This window comes from Narcine bancroftii, chromosome 1 (assembly GCF_036971445.1).
Source record: "Narcine bancroftii isolate sNarBan1 chromosome 1, sNarBan1.hap1, whole genome shotgun sequence".
NCBI lineage: Eukaryota > Metazoa > Chordata > Chondrichthyes > Torpediniformes > Narcinidae > Narcine > Narcine bancroftii.
Window position 1 is genome coordinate 362,591,073 of NC_091469.1, and position 27,524 is coordinate 362,618,596.

The window sequence follows — 27,524 nt, forward strand, 5'->3', positions numbered from 1 at the left end:
GGGGAACTTTGGACTAGTACAGGGCACCACTAGCAGGACAAACAACCATGCTGAGAAGTAAAAGCAGAGTAGATGACCCTAAGGACTGTGACCATGGTGGTGGACCAGCTGAAGGACACACAGGCGATGAGCTGTTGGTGACGCAGGTGAGGAACCCAGACAGGCTGCAGGCTACTTGAGATCAAAGGACTCTCATCAGGCTGTGGGTTGACGGAGACTGGCTCATCTGAACCAGGTGTCAGAACTGGGATTTAAGAAGATACTGAGGGCAAGGAGGGCTCCCAAGATCCCTGGGCACTGAAGGCTTCTTCATTGTTTAGGAGGTTTGATCTGGGCTCGGGTTGCTGATGGTTTGAACTGAACTGGAGTCTTGTGCAGGAGCACTGAAGGACAATCCATGGACACTCAGTAACTCTGAGAAGACTCTAATTTTCTTCCCTGTCTCTGACTGTAAGGGGTGCCGGGCAATGCTAATGCCCTTATGGCAGACAAAAGGCAATTTCATGTAATATTACAGTTGTTTCATTACGTGACAATAAATAGAATCTGTAGATATCAGAAATTTAACACAAACAGGCACATCAATATAATAGCAAAAACACCACGTCAGAAGGTGGATGTTCTTCAATGAAAACTTTGGCTCCTGGCTTCCTTTGTACTGTCTAGAAACAATAGTGTGATTGTCTGGATGAGCAAAGCTCAACAACTCACAAGATTCTTGAAACTATCTTGGACAATGCAGCTCACTTGTTAAGCACTAGAGAAGCATCCTTAATATTCATTCTCTCCAGCATGCTTTTTTGACTCGCTAAGTGACAAGGATGGAAATATCAACAAGACATCTTTTATTAAAGGCAATCAATACTCAATAACAGCAGTAGTGCGAACAACATTGCATCAACATCGTACAACATGGTGGACTCAAATCCACACAGTTGACCTTAATCTGATTATTTTTTAAGTGCTACTAAGGCAGTTCACATAATACTGGAAATCGAGGAATGGCAGAGATTTTAAATGATTATTTCAGATTGGTCCTTCTGGCAGAAGACTCTAAAACTTTACAGTTCCAGTAGTCAAGAGGCTTTAGGGTGGGTGAAATTTAAAACAATTTCAATCACCGGAAAGAAAAGTACTAGGCAAATTATTAAAAAGGAAATCTGACAAATCCCCTGGCCTAGATTGCTACCTGTTTAGAGCAGTGGTTATTTTTTTTGTAACTTTTTATTTATTGCACTATGAACTGTATCAACAACAATATATACAAATGTCTTTCATTAAATATACACACTGACATTTTTCCCTCTCTTCTTCCCCCCCCTCCACCCCCTCTAAATAGAGCAGTGGTTCTTAACCCTTTTCCCCACTCACATACCACCTTAAATAATCCCTTATTAACCACAGAACACCTAGGTGGTTCACCAAATTGATTCCAGAGATGAAAGGGTTACCCTATGAAGAGAGATTCATCCCATGGGTAATGAGAATGCTGAATGACCAAAGGAAATGCTTACATTTAAACATCCGAGATTCTCATTGGTACAAAAATGTCATCTATTTATTTACTTATTTTTATAGATTATGCTTGTCCTGCATATGTATTGTTTGTCTGTATGTATATGAGTTCTGTCTGTTTGTGTGTCTCCATGTTTTTGCACTGATAACTGGAGAACACAGTTTCAATGCATTGTACTTGTACAATCAGATAACAATAATCTTGACTGGACTTAAATTTAGACGAATGAGAGGAGATCCCAGTGAAACACAAAATTATGAAAGGGATAGGTAGATAAGATAAATGTAGGAAAGTTGTTTCTTGTGATAGTGAGACTAGAACCAGCCTCGAGATTCAGGGGAATAGATTTAGGATGGAGTCAAGAAGATGCTTTTCCCATATTGTATTGGATCTGTGGAATTCTCTGTCCAAGGAAGCTGTAGAGACTGACTCATTAAATATATTTAAAGCATAGATAGATAGATTTTTGCATTGTAGGGGAATTCAGCATTATGGGGAAAAGGTAGGTAGGTGGATATGAGCCTATCATCAGATCATGTTGAATGGTGGAGCAGTTTCGATGGGTCAGATAGCCTAATCTATTTATGTTCTTATGAAGGGTCTAAATGTAACATAAGCATACATATCAGGGTTCCTTTATTGTCATGTACATAATTACACAAAATTTCTTGATTTTTGTTTGCCTGTTTAGGCACACACCTAGGTGTCAGCCAGCTCCCCTACCAAGAAGAGAAAGCGAAGCAAATGGAAATCCCTTCAGACACATCAAATATCCTTCACTCCCATCAAGCTTTATGTTGATATGATCATTGTCTTTGATGCTGTTGCCTCCTGTAAACTCCATAGCTGCATGAACTTCTGTCTGTTCCAGCAGTTAACCTGAGCTCCAGTCATTTAAGTCACCCTTTTCTGCCCCTGGCAATGAACTCCCAATACGATTAGAAAGCTATTAATGCTTAAGGCCCTTTGGGAGCCCTGCTTGCCATTAGCACCCACATGAATCCTTCTCCTGACACCTACTTCTCATGATCCAGTCTCCAGCAGTCCACAGGCAGCTCACAACCTTGTGCAAGTCTTTTTGCCACTGTGCCCCTCATTTGATCTACTCCTGGGTGGAATCTTCTCCCAAGCTAATCGTTCTTGGCAGGGTGGTGTTCTCCCGCTCTGGTGTCCTGCATTAATCTGGTGCTCTGCCAGAGCCTGCAATCCTCGTGGTCTAGGCTGCCGAGCATGGGCACATCCATCTTGGGCATGGACCTCCGGGCTTCATCAATGTGGGAAAAAAACCCTCTGCCTGTCTCGATCTATGTGCAATTTAAACCTATATGGTATTATTGGTGTGACAAACAGGCAGCAGGGCACTGTGGAAGGGTGCTGGAAGGCATGTCTCCATTCCCAACTCCTGGAACCACACTAGGAGCAGAGCTGACATTGTCACAGTTGCAAGGATGCCACCATTTTCTGAGTAGACAAATATGGATGGAATAGCATGTTACAAAGACTGTGGAAAGTGATGGAGGAAAGTTAAGTGAATGGACAAGAAATAAAAATAAAAATATGGAGATGTTATAAATGTGCAAGAGATTAAGCAAAGAGATTAAGTGAATAGGGGTGGCATGGTTGGTGTAGCGGTTAGTGCAATGTTGTTACAGCGTCAGCGATTGGGACCGGGGTTTCTAATCCCACGTTGTCTGTAAGGAGTTTGTATGTTCTGCCTCTGGTTTCCTCCCATCTTTTGAAATGCACTGGGGATTGTAGGTCAGCTGGGTGTAATTGGGTGGTATGGGCCCATGGGCCACAATGGCCTGTTACTATGCAGTATATCTAAACTTAGATAAGAATTTAGCAGCTGGAGTATGATATTGGAAAATATGAAGCAACATATTTGAGAAGGGAAAATAAAAACAAGTCATCATTTAATTAAATAACACCACAATATTTTGTGCCACAAAATAGCTTGGAATTCTTCAAATAAAATGCAAAAATAGCATGTGGGTACACCAAGTACTTAGGAATACAAAGTGTATGGATATAAAGCAGGTAAGTTTTGATACCTCTTTACAGGGTGCTCATATGATGCCACTTGGAATAATGTGTGCAGATTTGGTCTCCATGTTTGAGGAATGGAATGCAGGCATTAGAGGAAGTGCAGTAAAGGCTTACAAACTTGAATCCTAGCATGAAGAGGCTAATCCATGAAGGAAGATTGAGAAGGAAGAGCCTTGACTTATTGGAATTTTGAAGAAGTGATTTAATTGAAATAGATGTGACTAAAGCAATTGACAAGATGATGCTGAGAGAATGTTGCCTATAGTGAGGATATTCAGAACGAAGCGGGCAAGTTTCAGGAAAAGGTGGTCATCTTTTTAAGATAGAACAAATGTTATTTTTTCCTCAGAAAATCAAAAACCTTTGAAGATCTCTTCCAAAGAAAGCTGTGGAGAGGAGTGTCCAGATTTATTCAAGTTAGAAATTTGCAGATTCTTAAACTTTAAGGGTTATAGAAAAAGGGCAGGAAAGCAGCATTGAAATCGTTTTAACTGGCCACAATCCTGTTGAATGGAAGAGTTGGCCCAAATGACAGAATTTTTCTTTGATACACCCAACAAAACATATTCAGCCTTTGTTTCCAGACAATGAGTTCTGATTAATTGAATAACACATAGAATCATATCATATGAATAAAACAATAGAAGAACCTTCATTATCAAATGTACATATTTGGTGCAAATCAGAATCTGTTGCTGTTGACAGCCAAATAGAGTTGTAAGGAAAATGATTAACCTACTATTTCTGGGATATTAGTGCCTGCAGCTGTACCCGATCAAAAGAAAAATGAACTGAGTATCAACTATTTGTTATGCAAATGTGGTGGCAGATGGAAGGATGCACATTTGACCAAATGTTTCAGCATTGCCAGGATGATAATATCAACCAGGTTAATATAGCATAGAAAAAATACTAATTTTTGCATTGTGCAATATGTCAGCTATGATGAGGTAGTTTAAAGGAGAGCAATTGTTAACATGGCAACGATAAAGTTTAATTAAGGTGAGGCCTCATGGTTATAACCCGAAGGCCTTCTAATTATATTGAGCAGTCAAGGAAGATGGATGGCTCAGTGAGTTCCAAATGTACAATTTAAATGATGTCATTAGTATTGCAATCAAAAATAAACACCATCATTTTAGATATCATTTTTTCATGGTTTAGAGGCATACTTTGTTGCTAGATTCTGAACATTTTAACACTTGGACAGGAGAAATTACAAGCTCATCTTATGAATAAAAGAGATTCATTAAAATTGCCATGAGGTCCCTTTCATGCTACTGCACGTGTGCTTGTCAACTAATTCAGTTGTGCAGTTAGTATCCAGTTAAACTCCATTATGTGTATTAATCAAATTTAACAATTACCAACAGTTAACAGGCAGAGTAAAATTGTCCTGCATTTGAAAAAAAAATGAGGGCAGGATTTCATAAGGCAGGGAATAGTTAAAATTGGCTCTTTACTTTATGTTCCTGTCATATCAAAGTCAAAACAAAAATTGTAGGTTTCTATATATATATATATATCCTCAACATTCATTGGAGCGACTTCATCTCCAACATCAAAGTACTCGAGATGGCAGAGGCCGACAGCATCGAATCCACGCTGCTGAAGACCCAACTGCGCTGGGTAGGTCACGTCTCCAGAATGGAGGACCATCGCCTTCCCAAGATCGTGTTCTATGGCGAGCTCTCCACTGGCCACCGAGACAGAGGTGCACCAAAGAAGAGGTACAAGGACTGCCTAAAGAAAGCTCTTGGTGCCTGCCACATTGACCACCGCCAGTGGGCTGATATCGCCTCAAACCGTGCATCTTGGCACCTCACAGTTCGGCGGGCAGCAACCTCCTTTGAAGAAGACCGCAGAGCCCACCTCACTGTCAAAAGACAAAGGAGGAAAAACCCAACACCCAACCCCAACCCACCAATTTTCGCTTGCAACTGCTGCAACCATGTCTGCCTGTCCCGCATCGGACTTGTCAGCCACAAACGAGCCTGCAGTTGACGTGGACTTTTACCCCTCCATAAATCTTCGTCTGTGAAGCCAAGCCAAAGAAGATATATATATATATATATATATATATATATATTTCAACTATATACAGAAGTGATACTGATTTTGTCATTCCATTAGTTCATATCTTCGTGACCTTCACTGACCTTATAATACTATACAGTTAATGAATTAACTTTCAAATATTATCATTTAATGCTACATAGGTGAAAACAGCGTAGTTATAAATAATTGTCCAGTTATTCTATTTTTGATGCTGCTTAATTGAGGAATGAACACTTGTCGGGGGAATTTATTTTCCCAATACTAATTCAGGATTCTTTATATCTCCCTGAACAGGCAAACAGACCATTGATTTAACATCTCTTCAGAAGGTAATATCTCTGAGTGCAGTGAAGTGCAGGACTACATGAATGTAATCCAAATTGCAAGCAGCAGATTTAAAGCAGAGCATGTTATCAGCAATCAGGATGATTGTTAGGGATTATCATTCATTGTGCCAATTTGTACATGGCAGACAAAAATTATTAATAAGATATGGTCCACACTCAGGTTTAATACTGAGACAGTTAGAGAGGGAACTCTTACCATCCCTGTGCTGCAGTGTCCAGAACGTGGCCTGAACCCCCTTCCTTCACTCCCCACCAAGATTTCTGTTGATAAGATCATTGTTTCATTGCTGTGGGAGTTTCCAGCACAGCAGTTTTAAAACAGTGTTGCATCTCTAACATATAATGGAACAATGACCCTTATAGAGCCAATTCTATTAGTGCTCTTACTCCTGGGAATACATCTTGAATCCTAAGTGAGATATTGGTGCATGTCTGAATTGATTTGCCTGTACCAAACTTCATGCTATGGTTTGGAAAAATTAAGAATAAAATTAAAAAGATTGCAATTACCAATTTTGTTTTGCATTTGATCTAATACTGTATCTACAGAAATACATGTTAAAAAAGAAGGCAAATTGAATGTCTTTATTTCAAACAGGCATCTACATGGATCAGCCCCAGAAAAAAATTGACATTATAATTAAAAACATGCATCAAGATATTTAATATCTTTTTTTTTACTAATTAAAGCAAAGTGAATGCCTTGAGCAATATTTCTATGCAATCACTGAAGTTTATTAAATATTTTATTGTGGTTTTGTTGCTTCAGTGCTTTGCAAAACTTAATCTAACAAAATGGTTCAGTGCAAAAAAAAGCAGACTTTTTGAGCAATGTCTAATTGATACACGATTTTATGCAGTTTAAACAAAAAAAATCTCAAATCACTTGAATAATCACATACTTTTAATTATATATTGCAGAATATTAATTGCTATAAAATGTTTTACTGAAAATTATGGCAATTGTAAATTGTAACTTTTTTAGAGAATATAGTAAGGAAACAGGCCCTTCTGCCCAATTCTGCCCATGTGACCAATGAACCTGAACATCTTTGGAATGTGGGATGAAATTGACACCAGGCGAAATGCATGTAGTCACAGAACATACAAACTCCTTACAGATTGTGGCGGACTAGAAACTGTTCACTGGTGCTCTAATAATGCTCTGCCAAGTACTACGCTAATTTGCTGCCAAAATTGCTTTTGGAAAATTTATTAGGAATACATTGGAATTTTGTTCTGAAAAAAGCTCCATTATATTAAAGTTGTAATGAGGTTGTATTCCAATCATTAATGGCAAGTTGCACATGAAATCATGTTTTTGGAGTCTCTTAAAAAACAAAGAATACTGGATATATACTTAGTAGGAATACCATTACACCAGGGTTCATTGGATCAGTGAAAGAAGCAAAAGGCAGAAAATAGAGTGGGGAAATAATTTTCTTTCTTGCCATACTCAAAACGAATCTAGCAATTTCAAATAAATAATCTTTCTAGTTTCCAGCCAGTTTTTTTTTCCACCACAGATGCTGCTATGTGTACTGGATGTTCCAAATATTCCTCTACTTCAGAATTTTAGCAACTACAGTTCATCATATTATCGTCTCAGCACTTTATTTCCTTCTTTCCTTTGTCCTCATTCATTTTCTCAGAGTTACATTTCCTCCGGATAAATCATTTGGAATTAATATACCTTTGCTATGTTGTCTTAAGTGACACTGCAACATTTGTATCATTTTGGTCTCCACCTTATCGCAGATATTCCCAATGTTTTAAAAATATGCTTTTTAAAAAACTTTTTCTGGCTCTGATGAAAGTTTGTCAGTCTGAAATATTAACTCTTTCTGGTCAGGTCTCAGTGGGGGAGCATTCTGGTGAAAGTGACCACAAGACCCTAACCTTTAGCAAAGCTATGGTCAAGGATAAAAGCAGACAAAATGGTAAAGTGTTTAATTGGGGAAGGGATAATTACAATGGGGTTAGTCAGGAACCAGGGATTGTAAAATGGGAAAAGCACAGAAGTAATGTAGAGAATGTTTAGAGACCCCTTATGCAAGATTCTGGATAGGTTTACCCACTGAGACAGGGAAAAGATGGAAGGGTAAGGGAACTGTGGTTGACAGAAAGGGTGAGGCATCTAGTTAAGAGAAAGAAGGAAGCATATATAAGATTTAGGACACAAAAAATAGGAAGGACTCATGAGAATTATATAGGAGCTAGCAAGAAACTAAGGAGAACAAGAAGGGGAGTTAAGAAGGCCTTGGCAAAGATAATTAAGGAAAAGTCTAAGGCATCCTAGGCTTACATACAGGTAAAGAACAGAAGTGGAAGAGGTAGAGAATGTGCTAAATGAATACTTTGCTTCAATGTTCCCCAGAGGGAGGGACCTTGGTCAAGTTGAGGTCAGATTAGAACAAGCATGTGTGCTGCAATATTTTGAGAATAAGAAAGAGGAAGTATTGGATCTTCTCCAAAACATTAGGATTGATGTCTCTGGGACCAGATGAGATATACCCCAGGTTACTACAGGAAGCAAGGGAAGAAACTGGTGTGGCACTGGCAATTATCTTTACATCCACCTTGGTCACAGGGGAGGAACTGCAGGATAGCAAATATGGTCCTTTTTTTAAAAAAAAGGTAATAGGGAGAATCCAGGAAATAATGGAATTTTATGACAGCATTGGGCAAAATATTGGAAAGAATTCTTAGGGACATAATTTACAAGCATTTAGAAAAGAATAATCTTCTCAGGGATAGTCAACATAGCTTTGTGAGGGTAAGGTCCTGCCTCACCAGCCTGAGTTTTTTGAGGAGGTAACAAAAAGAAATTGATGAAGGTAGGGCAGAAGATGTGGTAATGTATGGATTTTAGTTAGGCATTTGACTTATCCATGCCAGACACCTTCAGATCCTTGGTTGTGTGCATACAGAATTGGCTTGCCTGTAGAAAGCATGTGGTGGTCGTGGATGCCTGGAGGTCAATGATTAGTGGAGTTAAGCAGGGATTTGTTCTTGGACATCTGTTCTTTGTGATTTTGATAAATGACCTGGATGAAGAAGTAGAGGAATGGGTCGGTAAGTTTGCAGATGACATGAAGGTTAGAGGAGTTGTGGAGAGTGTAAAAGGTTGTGGTAGATAATGACAGGATACAGAGTTGGTCAAAAAAGTGGCAAAAGATGTTCAATCTGGAAATATGAGGTGATGTATTTTAGAAGGTCAAACTTGAAGTACATGGTTATTGGCAGGATTCTTAACAGTCAGGAAAAACAGATGGACCTTAGGGTGAATAAGCTGTTGGTCTCCAAATGAAAACTAGTGGAAACTTGTAGACAATGTTTCAAGTCTGAAGTCCATCTTCATTCAAGGTATCATAGAATCAGGGTCATATAGCACAGAAATTGATCCTTTAGTCCATGTTCATTACCTCATTTGTCTGCACCAAGTCCATAGCCTTCTATAAAGTGAAACATAAAAATCTGCAGACACTGTTATTGAGGTAAAAACACAAACAAGTAGAGGAACTCAGCAGGTCTTGCAGCATTCATTGGAGGTAAAGATAGAGAACTGATGTTTTGGGCCTGAGCCCTTCTTCAAAGTATTAGACCTCCAAGTGCCTGTCTAACTGTTTTTAAACATACTGATTGTCCCCAAAATTGGAACCCACAGAACAAATCTTACAAGTGACTCACAATATTTTGAAGATCTCTATAAAAGCGGCTGAGGAAATATTACTTGGTTAATCTAGGCCCAATGGGATATTATTCCAGCCATTCTATCACTCTATAACCATATAACCACTTACAGCACAGAACAGGCCAGTTCGGCCCTACTAGTCCATGCTGTAGCAAATCCCCACCCTCCTAGTCCCACTGACCAGCACCCGGTCCATACCCCTCTAGTCCCCTCCTATCCATGTAACGATCCAGTCTTTCCTTAAATGTAACCAATGATCCCGCCTCGACCACGTCTGCCGGAAGCTCATTCCACATCCCCACCACCCTCTGCGTAAAGAAATTTCCCCTCATGTTCCCCTTATAATTTTCCCCCTTCAATCTTAAACCATGTCCTCTGGTTTGAATCTCCCCCTTTCTTAATTGAAAAAGCCTATCCACATTTACTCTGTCTGTCCCTTTTAAAATCTTAAACACCTCTATCAAGTCCCCTCTCAATCTTCTACGCTCCAGAGAAAAAAGCCCCAGTCTGCACAACCTTTCCCTGTAACTCAGACCCTGAAATTAGACATACAGCATGGTAACAGGCCTTTTGCCTCATGAGTACAATTACACCCAATTGACTTACTGTATGTTTTTTTTGAAGGGTGGGAGGAAACCAGAGCCCCTGGAGAAATCCCACACAGACACGAGGAGAACGAACAAACTCCTTTCAGACAGCAAGGGATTTGAACCCTGGTCCCAATCGCTGGTGCTGTGACAGCATTGCACTAACTGCTACGTTAACTTTACCACCCAAATGTAGTTGGACATCTCAGTGGTCTCATTCTCTGAACACCTCTGAAATACAGTTCACTGACGAAAATGGAAAGTTACATGAAATCAACTTTCAACTTATAGCTGAGCGCCACCACTGTTATCTACGTGAAATTTCAATATATACAGTGGACAATTAATGGATTACAATTGCTAAAATTTTGAATTCAAAGCCAATAAATTGAATAGTATTTATTTTTTGCTAATAATGGATGCTCCTTCATTTGTTGCTATCTGTATTGATGTTTGATCCTTCAACTTCGTTTCGACGAAAAAAAGGAAGTCACATTTGCCCAATGTAATTTCTGAACTCATGGAATCATAAGTAATTTGACAGCTAATTTTTGAAATGATGCCATGATTACATTTTTAGGAAGTACTGCAGGAAATTTGGGTACAGCAAGAATAACAACAATGAGTAAATTTATCCAATAATCCTTGGTATTGGTTGAAAGTTAAATTTGGCCCAGACATGAAGAAAATCATACCACACAGAATGGGGTTTTGTGACCCATATCATATTGATTGTGCAGATATTAACAATATAGCAATAACAAAGGTGGAGATGTCATGGTTAATATCTGTACAAGCCTCATTTGCCTGCATTGGGCTCATAACCCTCTATGCAATTCCTTTGTCCAATTGCCTTTTAAACATTGTAATTGTATCAACATCTGGACAACAACGACACATTTGTCACTGATTATAGCTCTGCCTTTAATGCCATAATGCCAAATAAACTAATCCCCTTAACTCTGTCACCTTGGACTCCAGCATTCTTTTCCTCAATTTGATCCATAACTTCCTATCCCATAGGAAACAATGAGAATTGTGGTAACAGGACATTCTTCACAATCATCCTCAATAATCTGGCCCACAAGGTTGTGTACTCAGTTGCCTGTACTGTGTGGATAAATATCATACCAAATCCTCCTATGAAATTATGGTGGACTGAATCTCTAACCACGACGAGTTGGAGCATAGAAAGAAGGTACAGGGACTCATGGCTTGTGACAGAAAAACAACCTCTTTTCAGGTCAGCAAATTAGGGAGCTGGTTATAGACTTCCTGAAGAGGGATGGAGCTTACTCCCTAATCTAGGTCAATGTTGATGCAGTGGAGATGATAGATAGCTTTAAGCTCCTTGGTGAAAACATCTCCAGTGACATGTCCTGGTCCACACATGTTGATGCAATGGCCAAGAAAGTGCATCAGCACCACTACTTCCTCAGAAGCCTGAGGAAATTTGGTATGTCACCTGCTTCCCTTAACAACTTCCACACGTGCACCATTGAAAACATTCTTTTGGGGGTGCACCACTACATGGTGCAGGAACTGCTCCAGCCAAGGATGCAAATGGTTGTGAACATGTATAAGGCCATCGTACATGTTTCCTCCATTGACTCCATCTATATCTTCCTCTGGTATGGAAAAACAGCCAACATATGAAAATACTCATCCCATTTCCACTTGGGTAGAAGATTCTCAAGTGTGAGACAGCTTTCCAGGGTTGGCGCGGAAATGAATATTGGGGGGGGGGCACAGTGCAATGCTCATAAACTTGCTCAGCAGGAGGGGAGAAAACGTTTGAAGCATGCTAGTGATGTCGCTAGTGTCTGTCAGGTTAGACGCTAGTGACACTTGATGCCTGCTTGTGATGCTGGAGGGGGTGGGGCAGGTCTGACAGCAAACGAAGGCCGCAATGGTATGGGGGCACAGAACCGCACTTGGGGGGGGGGGGGGACAATGCCCATGAATGCCTTGGGGACGACCCTGAAGTTTTCATCCTGCCATTATCAGACTCTCGAATAAACCATGGAACAATTATGTTGCTTTTGCTCTATTGATCGCAACCAACTGATCACTCTTAGTAACTGCACTTATTGTACTCTATCTTATTTGCTGTACAATGTGTGATGCACTTCATTTCTGAGGCAGTCAAAGGAAGGTTCACCCTACATTGCATGCACTGGATGGAGTCATCAGGTAAAAGAAGAGATGGGGATATCATGGTTAACTCTTCATGGCACATCATGATCCTGAACCAGGGCTGCTCCCCTCATCTGGAAGATCTGGTGCTGAAGAGCTGATTCTTCCACCTCTCGAGGGAGTTCACCTCCATTGTCCTAACTGCAGTCTACATCCCTCCACAGGCAAACATTAAGCTAGTATTGTTGGATCTATTTGCTGTGATCAACAAATACCATAATGAGTATCCTGATGCCTTCTCAGTCATCACTGGGAATTTCAACCAGGCTAGCTTAAAGAAAGGTCTTTTACAAAGTCCCACATTAATCAGGAAGATTCAGACATTAGGTATTCATGGTGAAGTAGTGGACTGGACTTGATAATGACTGGACGATAGAAGCCAGATAGTAATGGTGGATGATTGCTTCTCAGGGATCAGTGCTGGGACCATTGTTGTATGCCATTTATATTGTAGCTGACCGCTACAAAGACACACACACACACACACACACACACACACACACAGAGTGTGGCAGGTTAAGTTCCCTTTTTTATTAGGGCTGGAAACGCTGCTTTTATACTGTTCAAGTTCCCGCCATTTTTGCTGATTGACAGAGTCAGCCATATGAATAACAATAGCGGGTGGAAACATCCATGCATATAAATGTCCTTCTTCCTCAGCCTGTTTCTGCTAAGTTAGCTGGGCAGCTTGACCAACGCCATTTGGATGGCGAAGGAGGTTTTCAAAACTTGCAGAAAGATCTTGACCAGCTATAAAAATGGGCTGAAAATGGCAGATGGAATTTAATACAAACAGGTGTGAGGTGTTGCATTTTGGAAGGACAAACCAAGAAAGAATATACATGGTGAATGGTAGGGCACTGAGGAATGTGGTAGAACAGAGGGATCTGGGTATACAGATACATAATCCCCTGAAAGTGGCATCACAGGTGGATAGGGTTGTAAAGAGAACTTTTGGCATATTGCGTATTGGCCTTCATAAATCAAAGTATTGAGTATAGGAGTTGGGATGTTATGGTAAAATTGTATAAGACATTGTTGAGGCTAGATTTGGAGTTTTGTGTGCAGTTTTGGTTACCTAACTACAGGAAAGATATCAATAAGATAGAAAGAGTGCAGTAAGATTTACTAGAAAAATGTTTCTTGAATTTCACGAACTGCATTATAGGGAAAAGTTAAAAAGGTTAGGATTTTATTCTCTGGAGCGTAAAAGAATGAGGGAAGATTTAGTAGAGGTATTTAAAATTATGAGGGGGATAGACAGTAAATATAGGTATGCTTTTTTCCACTGAGGATAGGTGAAATACAAACCAGAGGACATGGGTTAAGCATCTAAAGGGAAAAGTTTAGGGGGAACATGATGAGGACTTCTTCACGCAGAGAGCAGTGAGAATGTGCAATGAGTGGCCAGTTTAAATGGTGAATACTGGCTCAATTTTAATATTTAAGAAAAATTAGACAGGTACATGGATGGGAGAGGTATGGAGGGCTCTTGTGGTGCAGGTCAGTGGGACAAGAGAGAATAATAGCCTGGTACAGATAAGAAGGGCTAGAGGGCCTGTTTCTATGATGTAATGTTCCGTGGTTCTAAGAAGAAAAGCCTGACCCTTTTTGTCGGAAGTAGATACAGGTGGATGTGATTCATTCTAGTTTTTGATTCAAGGACATCCAGCAAAATCAATAGCTGAACTGAAAGCAGCGATGGTGCAACTCTCACCATTCAGAAATATGACTGAGCTCCATGTTAAATTCATGTTAAATTCTAACAGTGTTAAAGGCAGGCTCAATATTAACATTTAAGAAGAATTTGGACAGGTACATGTTTGGGAGAGGTATGGAGGACTAGCTACTGTGTGTAGGTCAGTAGGACTAGGCAAAAAAAATGGTTCAGTACAGACTAGAAAGGTTGAAGAGGCTGTTTCTGTGTTATTGTAGTCTATGGTTCTAAGATACTTTCAAAATACCACCAGCATGTCTTCTGCAACACCAGGGAATTGAATGCTCCTGACCGCTGCTAAACTACCGTCAATGATACATGTCTTCCAGAAGAGTTCAATGCCTTCTATGCTTGTTTCAAAAGGTTAAATAATGACACACCTTTGCAAGGCCCTACAACCCCTGTGACTCTGTGCTACCAGTCTCGGAGGCTGAGATGAAAATAATCTTCAGGACGGGGAATCCGGAGGATCTACCTAGCCATGTCCTTAAACCTTGTGTAAACCAACTGGCTGGAAATTCTACAGATGTTTTCAACCTGTTGCTTCTACAGTCTGAGATCCTCACCTACTTCAAAAGGACATCCATTATACTGGTGCCCAAGATGTCCATCAGCCAATGGCAGTGACATCTACTGTGATGAAGTGTTTTGAGAAGTTGGTTATGGAGTGAGTCAGCTCCTGCCTCAGGATGGATCTGGACTCTCTTCAATTCATCTATTGTCACAATGGATCAACAGTAGATGCTATCTTACTGGCCCTCCACTCTGTATTAGAACACCTGGACCACAAGAACACCTATGTTAAGCTGTTGTTTTTTCACTACAACTTGACATTCAACACCATCATAGCACCAAAACCTACGACCGAACTAATGGACCTGAGACTCTGTTCATCCCTCTGCAAATGGATCCTCAACTTGCTCATTGACAGACCCAAATCAGTGTAGATTGACAGCATCACCTCTTCCTCACTGACCATCACCACAGGTGGGCACCTCAAGGTCATGTGCTTAGTTCCCTGCTCTATTCCCTCTACACTCATGAAGTGTAGCCAAACTTGGCTCCAAAGCAATTTGTAAATTTACTGGCAATGCCACTGTTGGCTGAATAATAAATGATGAAACAGAATACAGGATTGAGATTGATAATCTGGGTGTGTGGTATCAGAAAACTAATCTTGCTCTTAATGCTAAGAAGACCAAGGAGCTTATTGTGGATTTTTGGAAAGGGAAATCAAGGGACCACTCACCTGTCAGCATTAATGGGATAATGCTGGAGATGATGTCTACAGGTTCCAGGGAATCCATATATCAGAGGACCAAGCACAGTGAGGCAACATTGAAGAAGATGCACCAACACCTCCACTTTCTAAGTAGTCTGAGGAGATTTGGCATGTCGTTAAATACCCTATAAGCCTTCTGCAAGTGCACTGGTTGCGTCAAGGTCTGGTTTGGAATTCAAGTGCCCAGAATGCTGAAAGCTGTAGAAAGTTAGATGTAGCCAAGTCAATCACAGTTTCCATCCAAACTAGGGTCGGTGCCAAGAAGGGGCATCTGCAGGCATTTCCCTCCCAAGCGAGGTGCTGTGCCCCCATCCAGTTGCAGCCATGCTCACCATCACCGCCCCAACCCCTCCAGCGTCACTAGTGGCTAAAAATGCTTGGTGCCATAAAAGCAGCGCTCTTGGGACCTACATCAGAGGGGCTGATGATGGTAACAGTACCCCCCCCCCTCCACTAAGCGAGTTTATCAGCATTACGCCGTGCTCCCCTCTAACATTTGTTCTGGTGCTGATGTTGATCCAAACATATATACAGTAATTTACCACAAACAGGCCATTTAAAACCTTTTGGTTTGGGCGGTTGAAACCCTGTGGGGGAGTGCTGTGACTTCGCCCCCCCGCTCTCCATAGGTCTGCACCATTTTTTTCTCTTGAGGAATAAGTTCTGTCACACAGACAACTGTTGAATCATCGGCAATCTAAGCTCTAGATCCAAACCTCCGCCACGATCAGGAAGTTTTCAACATAAAAAGACCTTTGGCGGCCCTTTCTCACCCTCGGCACCCTCTCGAATCCTGGATCAATATCTTGCTCCCATGAACCAGTGTCCAGAAACCCGCAGCCCATACAGGTCTGCCATTTAGCCCCTTGTTGATCTGCTGCTGTGGTCACCTTCCCTGTAGCATCCTGCTTCAGCCGCTGAGCCCCCTGCTGGTCCGTTGCCATGGTCACCATTTCTTAGGGTAGCCTCCCATGCTTCTCTTTCTCAGGGTTGGTGTTTTCCCCATTTCTGGTGGTCTGTGCTGGTCCGCTGCTTCTCCACAGCCTGCAACCCTCATGGCTGCTGCCAAGTACAGGCACTGCCATCTTTGGCACAGACCTTGTGGTTGAAGGATTTTACTTATAAACACCATTGGCTTCTTCCATAGGCAGTTTAAAGCCCAAATGGAGCTGCGGGCATTAGGACCATGTGATTGAAATCTTCTGATCAGCGCTGTGTCTCCACTCTCTGCTCTCCTGTGTCTGCACCAGTTGAGGCATTGCCATTATAGCAGCTCTGGCAGTGCTGCCATTGTTGTTTTAGTAGGGGATCTTGCAGTGGCAGATTAACCATTAGGCCGAGAAGGCTTAAGCCTAGGGGCTCGGAAGAGGGGTTCCCAGCAGGAGTGGGAACGTCAGGCTTCCGAGCAGGAGTGGGGACCTCAGGCTCTATAATTCTTTTGACGCCAAAAGTTCAAATCAACCCCCACCCCACCCACATTTATTGATCCCCTTTTGACCCCTTGGATAGTCTCACTGACCTCTTTGGAGACCCCTAATATGTTATTTAATGTAATAATGTCACTTTATTCTATTCAACGAAGGGTGGGACAGTGGGGCAAGGTCAGGGGGAGCCTTACTAAAGCTCTGCCTAGGGGCCTGGGTTGTAGTTAATACGCTACTGGGATCTTGTTGTATACTGTTGTAATGGAGGATTAAAACCATGTACCCAGATGCTTTTTGCTTATGTGGAACTGACGACACTGGGTCCACACGCAGGTCACCTTACTTTCAGAACTAGCAGATGTAATTAAACTCAGCCATGGGGACTTATCTGAAGATACACTTTGAAATGGAATTCCACTGTGAGGCCCAGGGAAAGCAGTTGTCAAATGCAACACTCTGAAATTGACGAATTGGTCACAACCTGTCTTGCTCGAGAAGTTTTAATAAGTCTTTGTATCTACGAGATAAACCAGGAAATTATAACATCCTGGTTCCATAATAATTAATCTTCTAAATTGTAGAATGTAATGTTCAGTTTTGATTTTGACTGACAAATATTAGAAGGAGTAGGCGCATGATTAATTGTTTTTGGGGTATATAAGCCTGTGGTCCTGCTGCTGAAGTTTAGACTCTCCGAGGGGTGGGAACACCCCTTGTCAAGAAGGAAGAATAGCCAGAGTCCGAGCAACGTCCCGGTCGGGGGAGGTGGAGAAGCTGCTACCGGCACCCTGACAACCTACTACAAGTGTGCAGTCGTTGCCTCGCTTCGGCAGTTGGGACCAGTCCAAGGGTTGATAAGTATAGTTGGGAAGGGCTTGCATATTGTAGTGTGAAATCAGCTTTTGAATTAGTAATAAACATTTGTATAAACTGAACTGCTCTCGGTGTGTGTGTCTATTTTCTTTCGGTAGCTCAAACACTGTGACCAATCTAAAATGAACAAAATGAGAGGTATAAGTTTACCCAAGACAACTGTATAACCAAATCATTATGTAAAGTGCCAGTTTGAATCATTACACACTGCATCCAGCCATAATCACACCTAATACTTTAGCTGACCATCATGGAGCCAAAATAAAGAATAAATTGGGGAGATACTTACAGCAAAACATCCATGTTCAAACTAGTAATAAGGAATTTGAATTTGCAATGCTACCACATTTGATAGACAGAGAGTTGTTTATGTTTTGACATGCTCATCAATTAAGCTTTTTAGATCTCAAGCAGGAAGCTTCAATCCTCCTTCCCTCCCTCTGTTCAGGAGGGGTTAGTATTTGCCTGTTTGTTTCAATCAGCTCAATGTTCATGTTATTTACAAGTGAGAATCTTCCATAAGAATCCTACAGATCGTAAATAACTTTTGTCAAATTGGTCTTTCATTTTAGGTTCATGATACAGTAAAATCCTCATTATCCAGTGCTCAGTCAACCGGAAACTCAAAAAACTAGCAAAAAAAGGAAAGAAATAAATCAATTTTAAAATAAATAAGAAAAAAATAAACTTTGAAATAAATGTTTAAAATTGTAAAGGTAAATGCTCTTCGAAGCAACAAATACCTTGGAGTGCCCCAGATATGCCCTGCTGTTTCGATAAACTTGTGTTTGAATAAAATGGTGGTGCCCAGGATAAATAGTCAGCCGGTGCTACTCACCACTGGGGCAAGTTTGCCAAAGTGTCTCCCTATCCCTGCCAAGTGAGAGTCTTTATCTTTATTAGTATATTATTGAGTATATTAGTAGGCTTTATATGTACACTTGGGGAGGGTTAGTTCTGATGGTGGCACGGTTAGTGTAGTGTTAGCGCAATGCTGTTACAGTGCTCGCGAAAGGGGTTTGAATTTAAAGGAACGTTTGTCAAGGACCTGACCAGTACACTTGTGAGGAGGGTAATTGGGTTGTCAGCATGGGGAGGGGGGGGGGGGGGAAGAGAGCGTGGGTAATTATGATGGCAGCACGGTTAGTGCAATGTTGATTAAAGTGAACTTTACATAATTAAAGCCCACGATTGATTTTTTTTTCAAATTACTTTACATTTTGCACTATCTTTTGTCTTTTAACTGATGTTTTCTTAATGAAGGTGACTTATTTAGGCATTGGAAGAGTGAGTCTCAGTCAACTGGAAAATTTGCGTATCCGACATCTACGATCCACATAGGTCCTAGATAATGGGGATTTTACTGCATTCAGTTTCCTTCCAGTTTGCATTTTGTCAATTTTCATTAATATCTTTCATGATTTATATAGAATCTTGGCACAGTGTAAGGGTGGCACGGTGAGCTTAGCAGTTAGTGCAACGCTGTAACAGCGCCAGTGATTGGGACCGGGATTAGAATCCTGCGCTGCCTTTAAGGAATTTGTAAGATCTGCATGGGTTTTCCTCGGGGGCTCCGGTTTCCTTCCACGCTTCAAAAATGTACCGGGGTGTAGGTCAATCGAGTGTAATTGAGTGGCATGGGCTCATGGGTCAAAAGGGCCTGTTACCGTGCTCTATGTCTAAATTTAAAATGTAAAAAATTTAAATTAAAAAAAGTAAAATTTAATCCTATTGAAATGAGAGCAGCTTTATCCTGAACAGCTTTTCAAATAAACTTTAATTTTCAAGTGGACTGCTGCTAGAAGCACAGAAGACCTTAGTCTCATCCATTGTCTTTGCAAAGGAATTATAGCGAAGCTGCATACATCTGGCACTGTAAAATTCTTAAACTCCTTAATTGATCATGATTCTATATTCACATAAATGAAAGACATCCAAGACAGAATAATGGTAGGATTATTACCAGGTAAATTAGAAAAATCCATCGTTGCTCAGTTGTAAAGTGTATATGTTCCAGTAAAAATCATAGACATTTTAAAATATTAATATCAATCAAGGCACTTGACATACTATTGGAGAGTGAGGAGAAAATTATTTGCCATAGTCCTTTGGGAACTTTATATGATATTCTGCCCTGTTCATTGAGTATTCTTTTCAGGCAGTCAATTTAAAAGGATTTTTAAAAAAGAATTGCAACATTCAATAAAATTGTGATAGGGACAGGACCATTTTGAGATGGTTTTATGCTCCAGCTTGAAATAATGAAAGTAATAATGAAAGAAATAATGAGAGCCAAGTTCAAAGGCATTTAGATTGGTCATCGTCTGAGTACAGGTCTACGCCAAAACTAGTAGAGTGAGGAGGAAAATCAGCAACATAAGGGATAATTCTTTATTGCTTTAAACACCAAAGGACATAATTTAGACATGAAAAAATTGGTAAATCTTGTAGCGGGGTCACTACGGTTATAGCTCGGGTTATAGCTCGAGGTAGGAAGAAGACTCGCACACCAAGGGAGTGTAATCGACACTGACTTTATTGGGCTGCAGCTCTGCCTTTTATAGGCAGCCGGCTGTGTCACTACCAGATGTGCGGGTCCGAAATAGATCTGCTGGCCGATTCAACTGTTATTCCTGCGGCCTATGGGACCGGATGTCTCATCCCGTGCGCTACCTGCCTGCGTCATGTTCGATGACTGCTTGCTGTGTGGGCCGCTACAAACTCACTCTAAGGAATGCAATGTTATTGTATCTAGCAATGAAATTCTTGCCACCAAATTTTGGTTTTCTGCCAATTATCAAATTCATTTAGGGCTCCAACTTTGACAATATATCATCCAACTGCCTGCTGATTTTCAATTTGAACCACCTTCCCTCTGCTTTATCGAAGTTTGAATACATTCCTTGGGTTAGTGATTGATATTGAGAGTTTTCCTGCTTTGTTTCAGTGAGGACCATAACAGAGTCCCAACCCTTAAGTGTGTCAGTTGAGTCTTGGCTGAAGTTCTGTCTGCAGTATTGCAAGGAGTTCAATGGCCTCATATGTGGTAAAGGTTGGTGAATGCAAGTTTAAATGCCCTAACTTACCATTGTAAACCCTCATAAATCATCTACCAGTGACCTATGTTAATCAGTATTCACATCTAACATTCATAACTCATCCCTCCTTTATTCACATAGCACTATTGAGAACGCTGGACCCACATACCACCGCTGTCGTCTACGGAGACAAATGCAAAATACTAATTCAGAGTTTACATCCACAGTGGAGTCAAATATGACTGTCTCTTTTATTTGTTATTCATGTACTGGGAAGATGTAGCAACAGATATACCTTACAGCTTTCCTTGATTTTAATCTGCCAAAATTTTCTTAATTTCCTTGTTCATTTCAACCACATTTCATTGATGATCCTTCAGGTTTCCTCGGCTGTTGACTTCACAGCATCTGTTATAAGCTTCCCCTTTTTTTGGCATCACCATTCTCTGACCTGAATTTGATTAGGTCTGAATAATGGAGTGAGGATGCCCTTTACAGTACTTAAGTGTCAAGAAAAAAAAACGATTCCTTGCTGAGATTCATGTTGAATTGCAGTTCAATGCCCTGGGCTTTTGTTTGTTGCAGACATTCTTTCTCTCATTACTCTGGGTCTTGTTCTATACATCTAAAGCTCATTCTTTTAATTCTGTTATACTTCATGGGCAATGCCCAGTAAGGCACCCTTGAATGGAAGAACAAAGGAATGAATGCATGACTGAATGAATGAAAGTTTATCGCCCCATGCATTTGCACAGTGTACAGCGGCAATGAAAGTCTTGCTGCATTCTCCTTGTTATTTCAAACACAGGAACAGCAATTTAAATAGAATTAAGATGCCACAATAAGAACAAAGAGATAATAAATATAAAAGGAAAATAAAATAAATAATAAATATGCACATGTGGCTGAAGAAACTTGGTTGCAGTGGATAGAAACTCCTTTAGCTTTTGGCTTCCAATTTTTTGCCGTCTTTAGGAACTTTAAAATGTCTTGAACTGCCAAATAGTCCAGCCAAATGAACCAGCAGCTATAATGAACTAATTAGCATCTTATCAATGATCCCTTAACAGTGTGGATCCTTCCTGCTGTTTACTCAGCTGTTGAGATAACATCTGATACAACTCTTCATGCTGAGCTCCAAGCGATAGATCTGGTGTCAGATCAACTTTGCTAACTGATTGGTATGATAACCAGTCTGCTCTGATTTATTTCAGCAGGGCGAAGATCTGCCATGTAAAAGTGATCCTAATATGGCAACTAATGATGTGCTCGAGATGTATGCAGGACTGTGCGTGGTCATTATAGAGAAAGGAACACAAACCCAAAACATCCAAGGTGAATATTCTGGAGTCATTGCCATTGTCATGAGCTTGACTGTTTAAGAAACAAAAATAAATAAATGCAAAAATGAACTATTTGCTTCCATATGCATTTTTGTGGAAGAATTAGCATCTCGAGTGACAAGTTCATTTCATAAAACATTTCATAACCACGTTAGTAAGATTTACCTGAAGGCGTAGTTCCTTTCCACGTCTACTGATGTTAACATTATGTGGTTGTCCATTAGCCAAGTTCCTCTGGTCCAGGTCAATTCTGTATGGTTCCTTTGTACCTCCAAGGTTATATCGAATCTGCAGACTTCCTGTAAGAATTGGGAGGTCGACTCAGTAATAGGTTATCAGCTCTGTTTTTGAGGACTGAAAATCTTTCCTTCGTAGCTCACAAGCATGAATAGAATTTTTACTAATATTTTCTTTCAAAGTTTTAAAATCTAGAGAACTGTGAATGCAATTTGCACTGCAGCTTTCGCAAGAGAGGTCTAAACGCAGTGGAAGTTCCACCTGAACTCCTAATAATTTTGTGAATCTATCCAGCGATGGGCTGAAACTTAATGGCCAGAAAGATACTAGCTCCAGCATATGTATGTATTTGTTAACTGGTATCAGTCATGTGAAATGATGAAACTCTATAGCTACTCTAACCATCCCTTGGAAAATCAGTTGAGTACTGCTAGTAACCTGAGTCAACCTCAGCTAGAATTGCAGCGGGCAAAGAGTCTGATCATGCCTGCCCATGATTAAACACCTCTACCACATTTATCAACTTGATTTACACATTGTTAAAGATAGTTGATTAAAGTTTTTAAGAATATTTCCACTTCTTTCAACTGTGTTACAGCCAAAAGTTACCATGTTGCAGGAAGGTGAAGGGTTAAAAAAAAACCATACTTTCAATTGAAATTCCAGCACAGAAACACACAGTCAAAGGAGCTTGCTTGGGCCTTTCTTTGGTGTATATTACACTATATTTCCTTCAGTATCTGAGCAGCCCACATTGTTTGTATCAATACAATGGCTGCTAGATCATTGGTGTTTCCTTTTGTTATACAAGCATAAACAATAGATCTGAATAAACCATTTTACAAGTGCCTCTGCTCTTATAAAACCAAGAAGATGAGATAATGTCAATCTGGACTGATTTGGAGCCATTGTAAACAAACAGATTAATTTCATAATTAGATAATTCATCTAAGAAAAATATTAACCATATGGGTGATATAGCAAAAAGAAATTAACCTTCAGGAAAATATAAACAATGATTAAAGTGGGCAGACAAAAAGACAAATAGAATTATGCAGAGACATCTTAAGTATTGCATTATTCTTTGCAATGTACGTTGGTTCGCCAATGTGAAATCCCATTCGCGCATGCGCAGCCATTACATACAATGACTTGCAAGGAGCAGCACACATTTTCGTCACAGGAGCAAAAAAGCACTGAATCAGTGGGGAATCATAGTAGAGCGACCCCAAAAAAGTGCTAAAATAGTAAGGCCTGCAGGTGGGAGGTTATCAGGTCCTGATGAGGTGAAGCCCCAATGTAGCCTTCCGGAGGTGGAGGTGCACCGGAAAAGGTCTAGGTCAACCGGCGGGAGGTTCCCGGGTCCCAATGAGGGGCTGGGGCAGAGGCAGGGTGGCAAGAGCTTGAGGAGGAAAGCCTCCAAGAAGAGCCCCTGTACCGTTCATTAGCACCAAAAATCCAGCGGGCCTGCCAGGGTGCAGTGTCCCAGTTGAGGGACAACAAGACCAATCTATCTCCATTGGGGGTGGGATCAGGCAGCAGTGGCCTCCCTTCGTTGAAGGTGGGGCCTGAGGCTGGCTGCACTGACCTTGCTTCGTTGAAGTTGGGGTCTGAAAACAATAGCAGCGATGCCAATCTACCTCAGCTGGGGGTGAGATTAGGCGACAGAGATCTATCTTTGCTGAAGGTGGGGTCCTAGTCTGGCTGCACTGACCTGGCTTCGTGGAAGTTGAGGTCTCAAAAAGCAGGCAGTGATACCGTTATGCTGCTGCATGAGGTGAAGGGACCTCAGTATATCAAGTGGCAGCGAAGGAGAGTATCCCGCACAAGAGCAGGTAGGACATGATTCAAACCTAACGTAGTGAAGCCACCCACCTGACGGGTGAGAATAACCACCAGTAAAAGCCTGAGGAAGGGCGTGGTGTCTGTTTGATGGGCACCCACTTGATCAGGGTCTGAGAGTAAGGCCTGCCAGAGAGCAAAGGTCTCGACCAGCAACAAAAGTCGCCTGAACAAATTGGAGGAACCGTAAATGGACGTGGTGAGTAAGTTTTCTACTCCATCAGAGCAGGGGGAGGACATTTATGATTATGCATGGGAAGATGATGAAGGGCCGGTAATGGAGGCCGAGTCACCCAAATCCCCATACACTGCTCAGGCCAACCAGGAGGAGAATATACCGGCTATTGCCACACCAAGGGGTACTGGCCAGCCGCTAGAGGATGATATTGTGGGATCAATAATATATGGCATCAAATACTTTTCAGGAGATGATACTAGAAGAACCCGTCAAGAAGTACCCCTGCCCTGTTAGCTGCCCTCTGTTGGAGGTGCCTAAGATAAACCCCACGATATCTTTCCTGGAAAGGGACAAAATATCAGCTCTTAAGGCATCTAGGGGATATTATGACAGGCCCATGAGGCTAACAAATGAGGCCAGATCCAACCTGGCATGGTGGATCAACTATATCTCGTGGGCCTACGTGAGGATCGAGCTCAAAAAGGTGGACCTGGAGATCAGGTCTGATGCTAGTGGGGAAGGTTGGGGAGCTACGAATCTAAAGGTCTATACTGGGGGCAGATGGATGGACAGAGAGGTCAGGGAGGCCTCAAAATCAGGCATTAATTTTTTGGAGATGTTGGCAGGTTTTTGAGCACTAAAGTCTTTCCGTGCGAGGGAAGCTGACATTCATGTACTGCTGGGGTTAGATAACACTTCAGCAGTGGCCTTCCTCAATAATATAGGAGGTCTCAAATCTCCTTCCTCTAACAAGTTAGCCATTGAGAGTTGGCATTGGTGCATTCAAAGAAACATTTTGGTTACTACCTCTTACCTGCCAGGTCAGATAAACACACAAGCGGACCTGATGTCCAGAAAATTCAATGATAGCACTGAGTGGACTCTGGGTAAGAAATATTTTAAATGGCTAACAGACACCTTTGACATGCCGGAGATAGATTTGTTTGCATCCAGGCTTAATGCCCAGGTTCCAAGGTTGCCAGATTCCTTAGTGGAGGCCATTGACACCTTTACCCTAGAATGGTCAAAATATAACTTTTATGTATTCACCCTGTTCATCTTGGTGGCAAAGTGTCTGAATAAGGTACAGGAAGACTATGCCTTGGGATTGCTGGTAGTTCCTAATTGGTCTTCCCAATGTTGGTTCCCCGTACTCCTTAGGCTTATGGTGGGGAGTCCATTGGTATTCACAAAAAACAAAGGCCTGCTAATCCAACTGGTGTCAAAGATATCTCATCCATTGTCTCACTTAAGTCTATTAGGTTGCAGGATTGGAGAGCGAGGATTGACATAAACGCTCTGCAGCCTAGAACTCTCGACATCCTGTGGTCATCTTGGAGAAAGTCTACACAAAAACAGTATGTTTACTATGTGGGGAAATAGAAAAAGTACTGTGCCTAAATCAGACTGAATGAACAGTCAGCCTCTATTAGAGGCATACTGATTTTTTGAGCCGATATGTTCTATGTACAAGGAGCCAGCCACAGTGCAGTGAATTCAGCAATGAGTGCACTGGCTGTTTTCTTGATGCTCCAGGAGTCTGAGCATGAGATGATGAACCACCCCTGATCCAAAGATTTATGAAAGGAATGTTCCACTTGCGTCCTCTGGTACTCTGATATAAGGAAATAGTGGACATAAAGATTGCTTTGGACTATTTAAGACTATTGTCACCAACTTCCAATTTGGACTTATGTAGCCTGTCCCATAAGCTGATAATGCTAGTGGCCTTGAAATCGGACCAGAGGGTACAAATGTTGACTCACATTCACATGACTATACCCATTGGGAGGAGGACTGTGTAAGCATTCAAGTTACAGACATTCTGAAATTTAACAGGCAAGGGAGAATTGCGAAAAAACTTTCATTGTATGCATACAAGGAAGATGAAGTTGGACTGTTTAAAAAGATATATTGTATGTACTTAACATATTAGACTAAATTATAAATACCTCTTTATATGTTATAAAAAAACCACAGCAGTGAACTATCCCCCCAAACTTCAGCCAGATGGCTGCGGTAGGTCACGAGAGTGGCTGGAGTGGATATTTCTCAGTTTGGGTCCCATTCAACGAGATCGGCAGTGACCTCAGCAGCCAATAGGGCCAAGGTCCCTATATAGGATATTCTCTGCCAGGTGGGATGGAGCAATGAGAGAACCTTTAATAGGTTCTACAATAAACCTTTAAATTCAAAGGGGCAGAGTTTCACGGCTTCCATCCTACACACGGCGGATTGAACAAGACCATGGGAAGGGGACCGATGAACTGATTATGGTCTGTCAGACCACCCGAAGGGGACAAGCCACTGAGCTACAAACTCTCACAGTGGCGAACCAACATACATTGTGAAGAATAATGGAACATTAAATGAGCACTTACTTGTGTGAAGTTTGATGATTATTATTTGAGCAATGGGAGTTGGTGAGTCAACGTGCCCACCTCTCCCTCCACCTTTTTTCTTGTTTACGGATAAAGATGTTTGGTTTGTAATAAATAATATTCAATCACAGGTTTGTGTTTTGGTTGGTTTGTCTAGTTTAGCTCATTTAAGTTCAGTGGCTTCTCCCCTCCAGACTGTAAAGGAATGGCAGTGCATGCGCGGATGGAATCTCACGTTGACTCACCACGTCCCACTGCTCGAATAATAATCATCAAACTTCGCACAGGTAAGTGCTCGTTTAATGTTCCATTACATGTGATCAAACAGGGTGGAGCAATGAACAATAAATTATAAGAAAATGAGAAATACTGAGTATCAGAAGAATGTTTGAAGTTCATAGAACCTGAAAGGAATTAAAATGTAATGCTGGAGAAACCCAGCAGGTCAAACAATGCACTTTATGTAGCCATGTTGGTGATGTATCTTTATCTTTACTATATAAAGAACACTGTTTGACTTGCTGGGTTTCTCCAGCATTGTGTCTTTATTTCAATCACAGTTACTTCAGACTTTCATGTTTTACTCCTGAAAGGAGTCAAAAGATCTCAGAAATATTCTTTAATTAGCCAAGATGTAGAATATACTTTTATAAAATTAAAATTTCATGGAAATTAAGTTTTGGCAATGATAACAAAAGTTTAACATTTTTACAATCGATACATTTCACTTTTGCACATTATTAAATCATAAGATCTGTCCTG

The 27,524-nt window shown here is 41.1% G+C and overlaps 1 protein-coding gene and 1 long non-coding RNA gene across 5 annotated transcripts in view; one reads left to right on the forward strand and one right to left on the reverse strand.

Moving 5' to 3' along the window:
- The window catches only part of LOC138750443 (uncharacterized), a 60,573-nt gene extending 38,396 nt beyond the window's left edge, over positions 1–22,177 (forward strand). The window contains exons 3-4 of the long non-coding RNA XR_011349342.1: positions 5,918–5,952; positions 21,996–22,177. This is a non-coding gene — a long non-coding RNA (uncharacterized lncRNA). The remainder of the gene's footprint in view (positions 1–5,917; positions 5,953–21,995) is intronic.
- Positions 1–27,524, reverse strand: part of LOC138750405 (contactin-associated protein-like 2) — a 2,015,431-nt gene that overhangs the window by 88,134 nt on the left and 1,899,773 nt on the right. For 3 of the 4 annotated variants that reach the window (XR_011349326.1, XM_069912458.1, XM_069912468.1), the window contains exon 20: positions 22,290–22,423. Coding sequence is in view for 3 of the 4 variants with exons in the window: in XM_069912458.1 (XP_069768559.1) it covers positions 22,290–22,423 (134 nt within the window). In the remaining variant the exon portion in view is untranslated. Of the gene's footprint in view, positions 1–20,747; positions 21,464–22,289; positions 22,424–27,524 lie in introns of those variants that run through there. The other variant, XM_069912471.1, reaches the window with a different exon arrangement.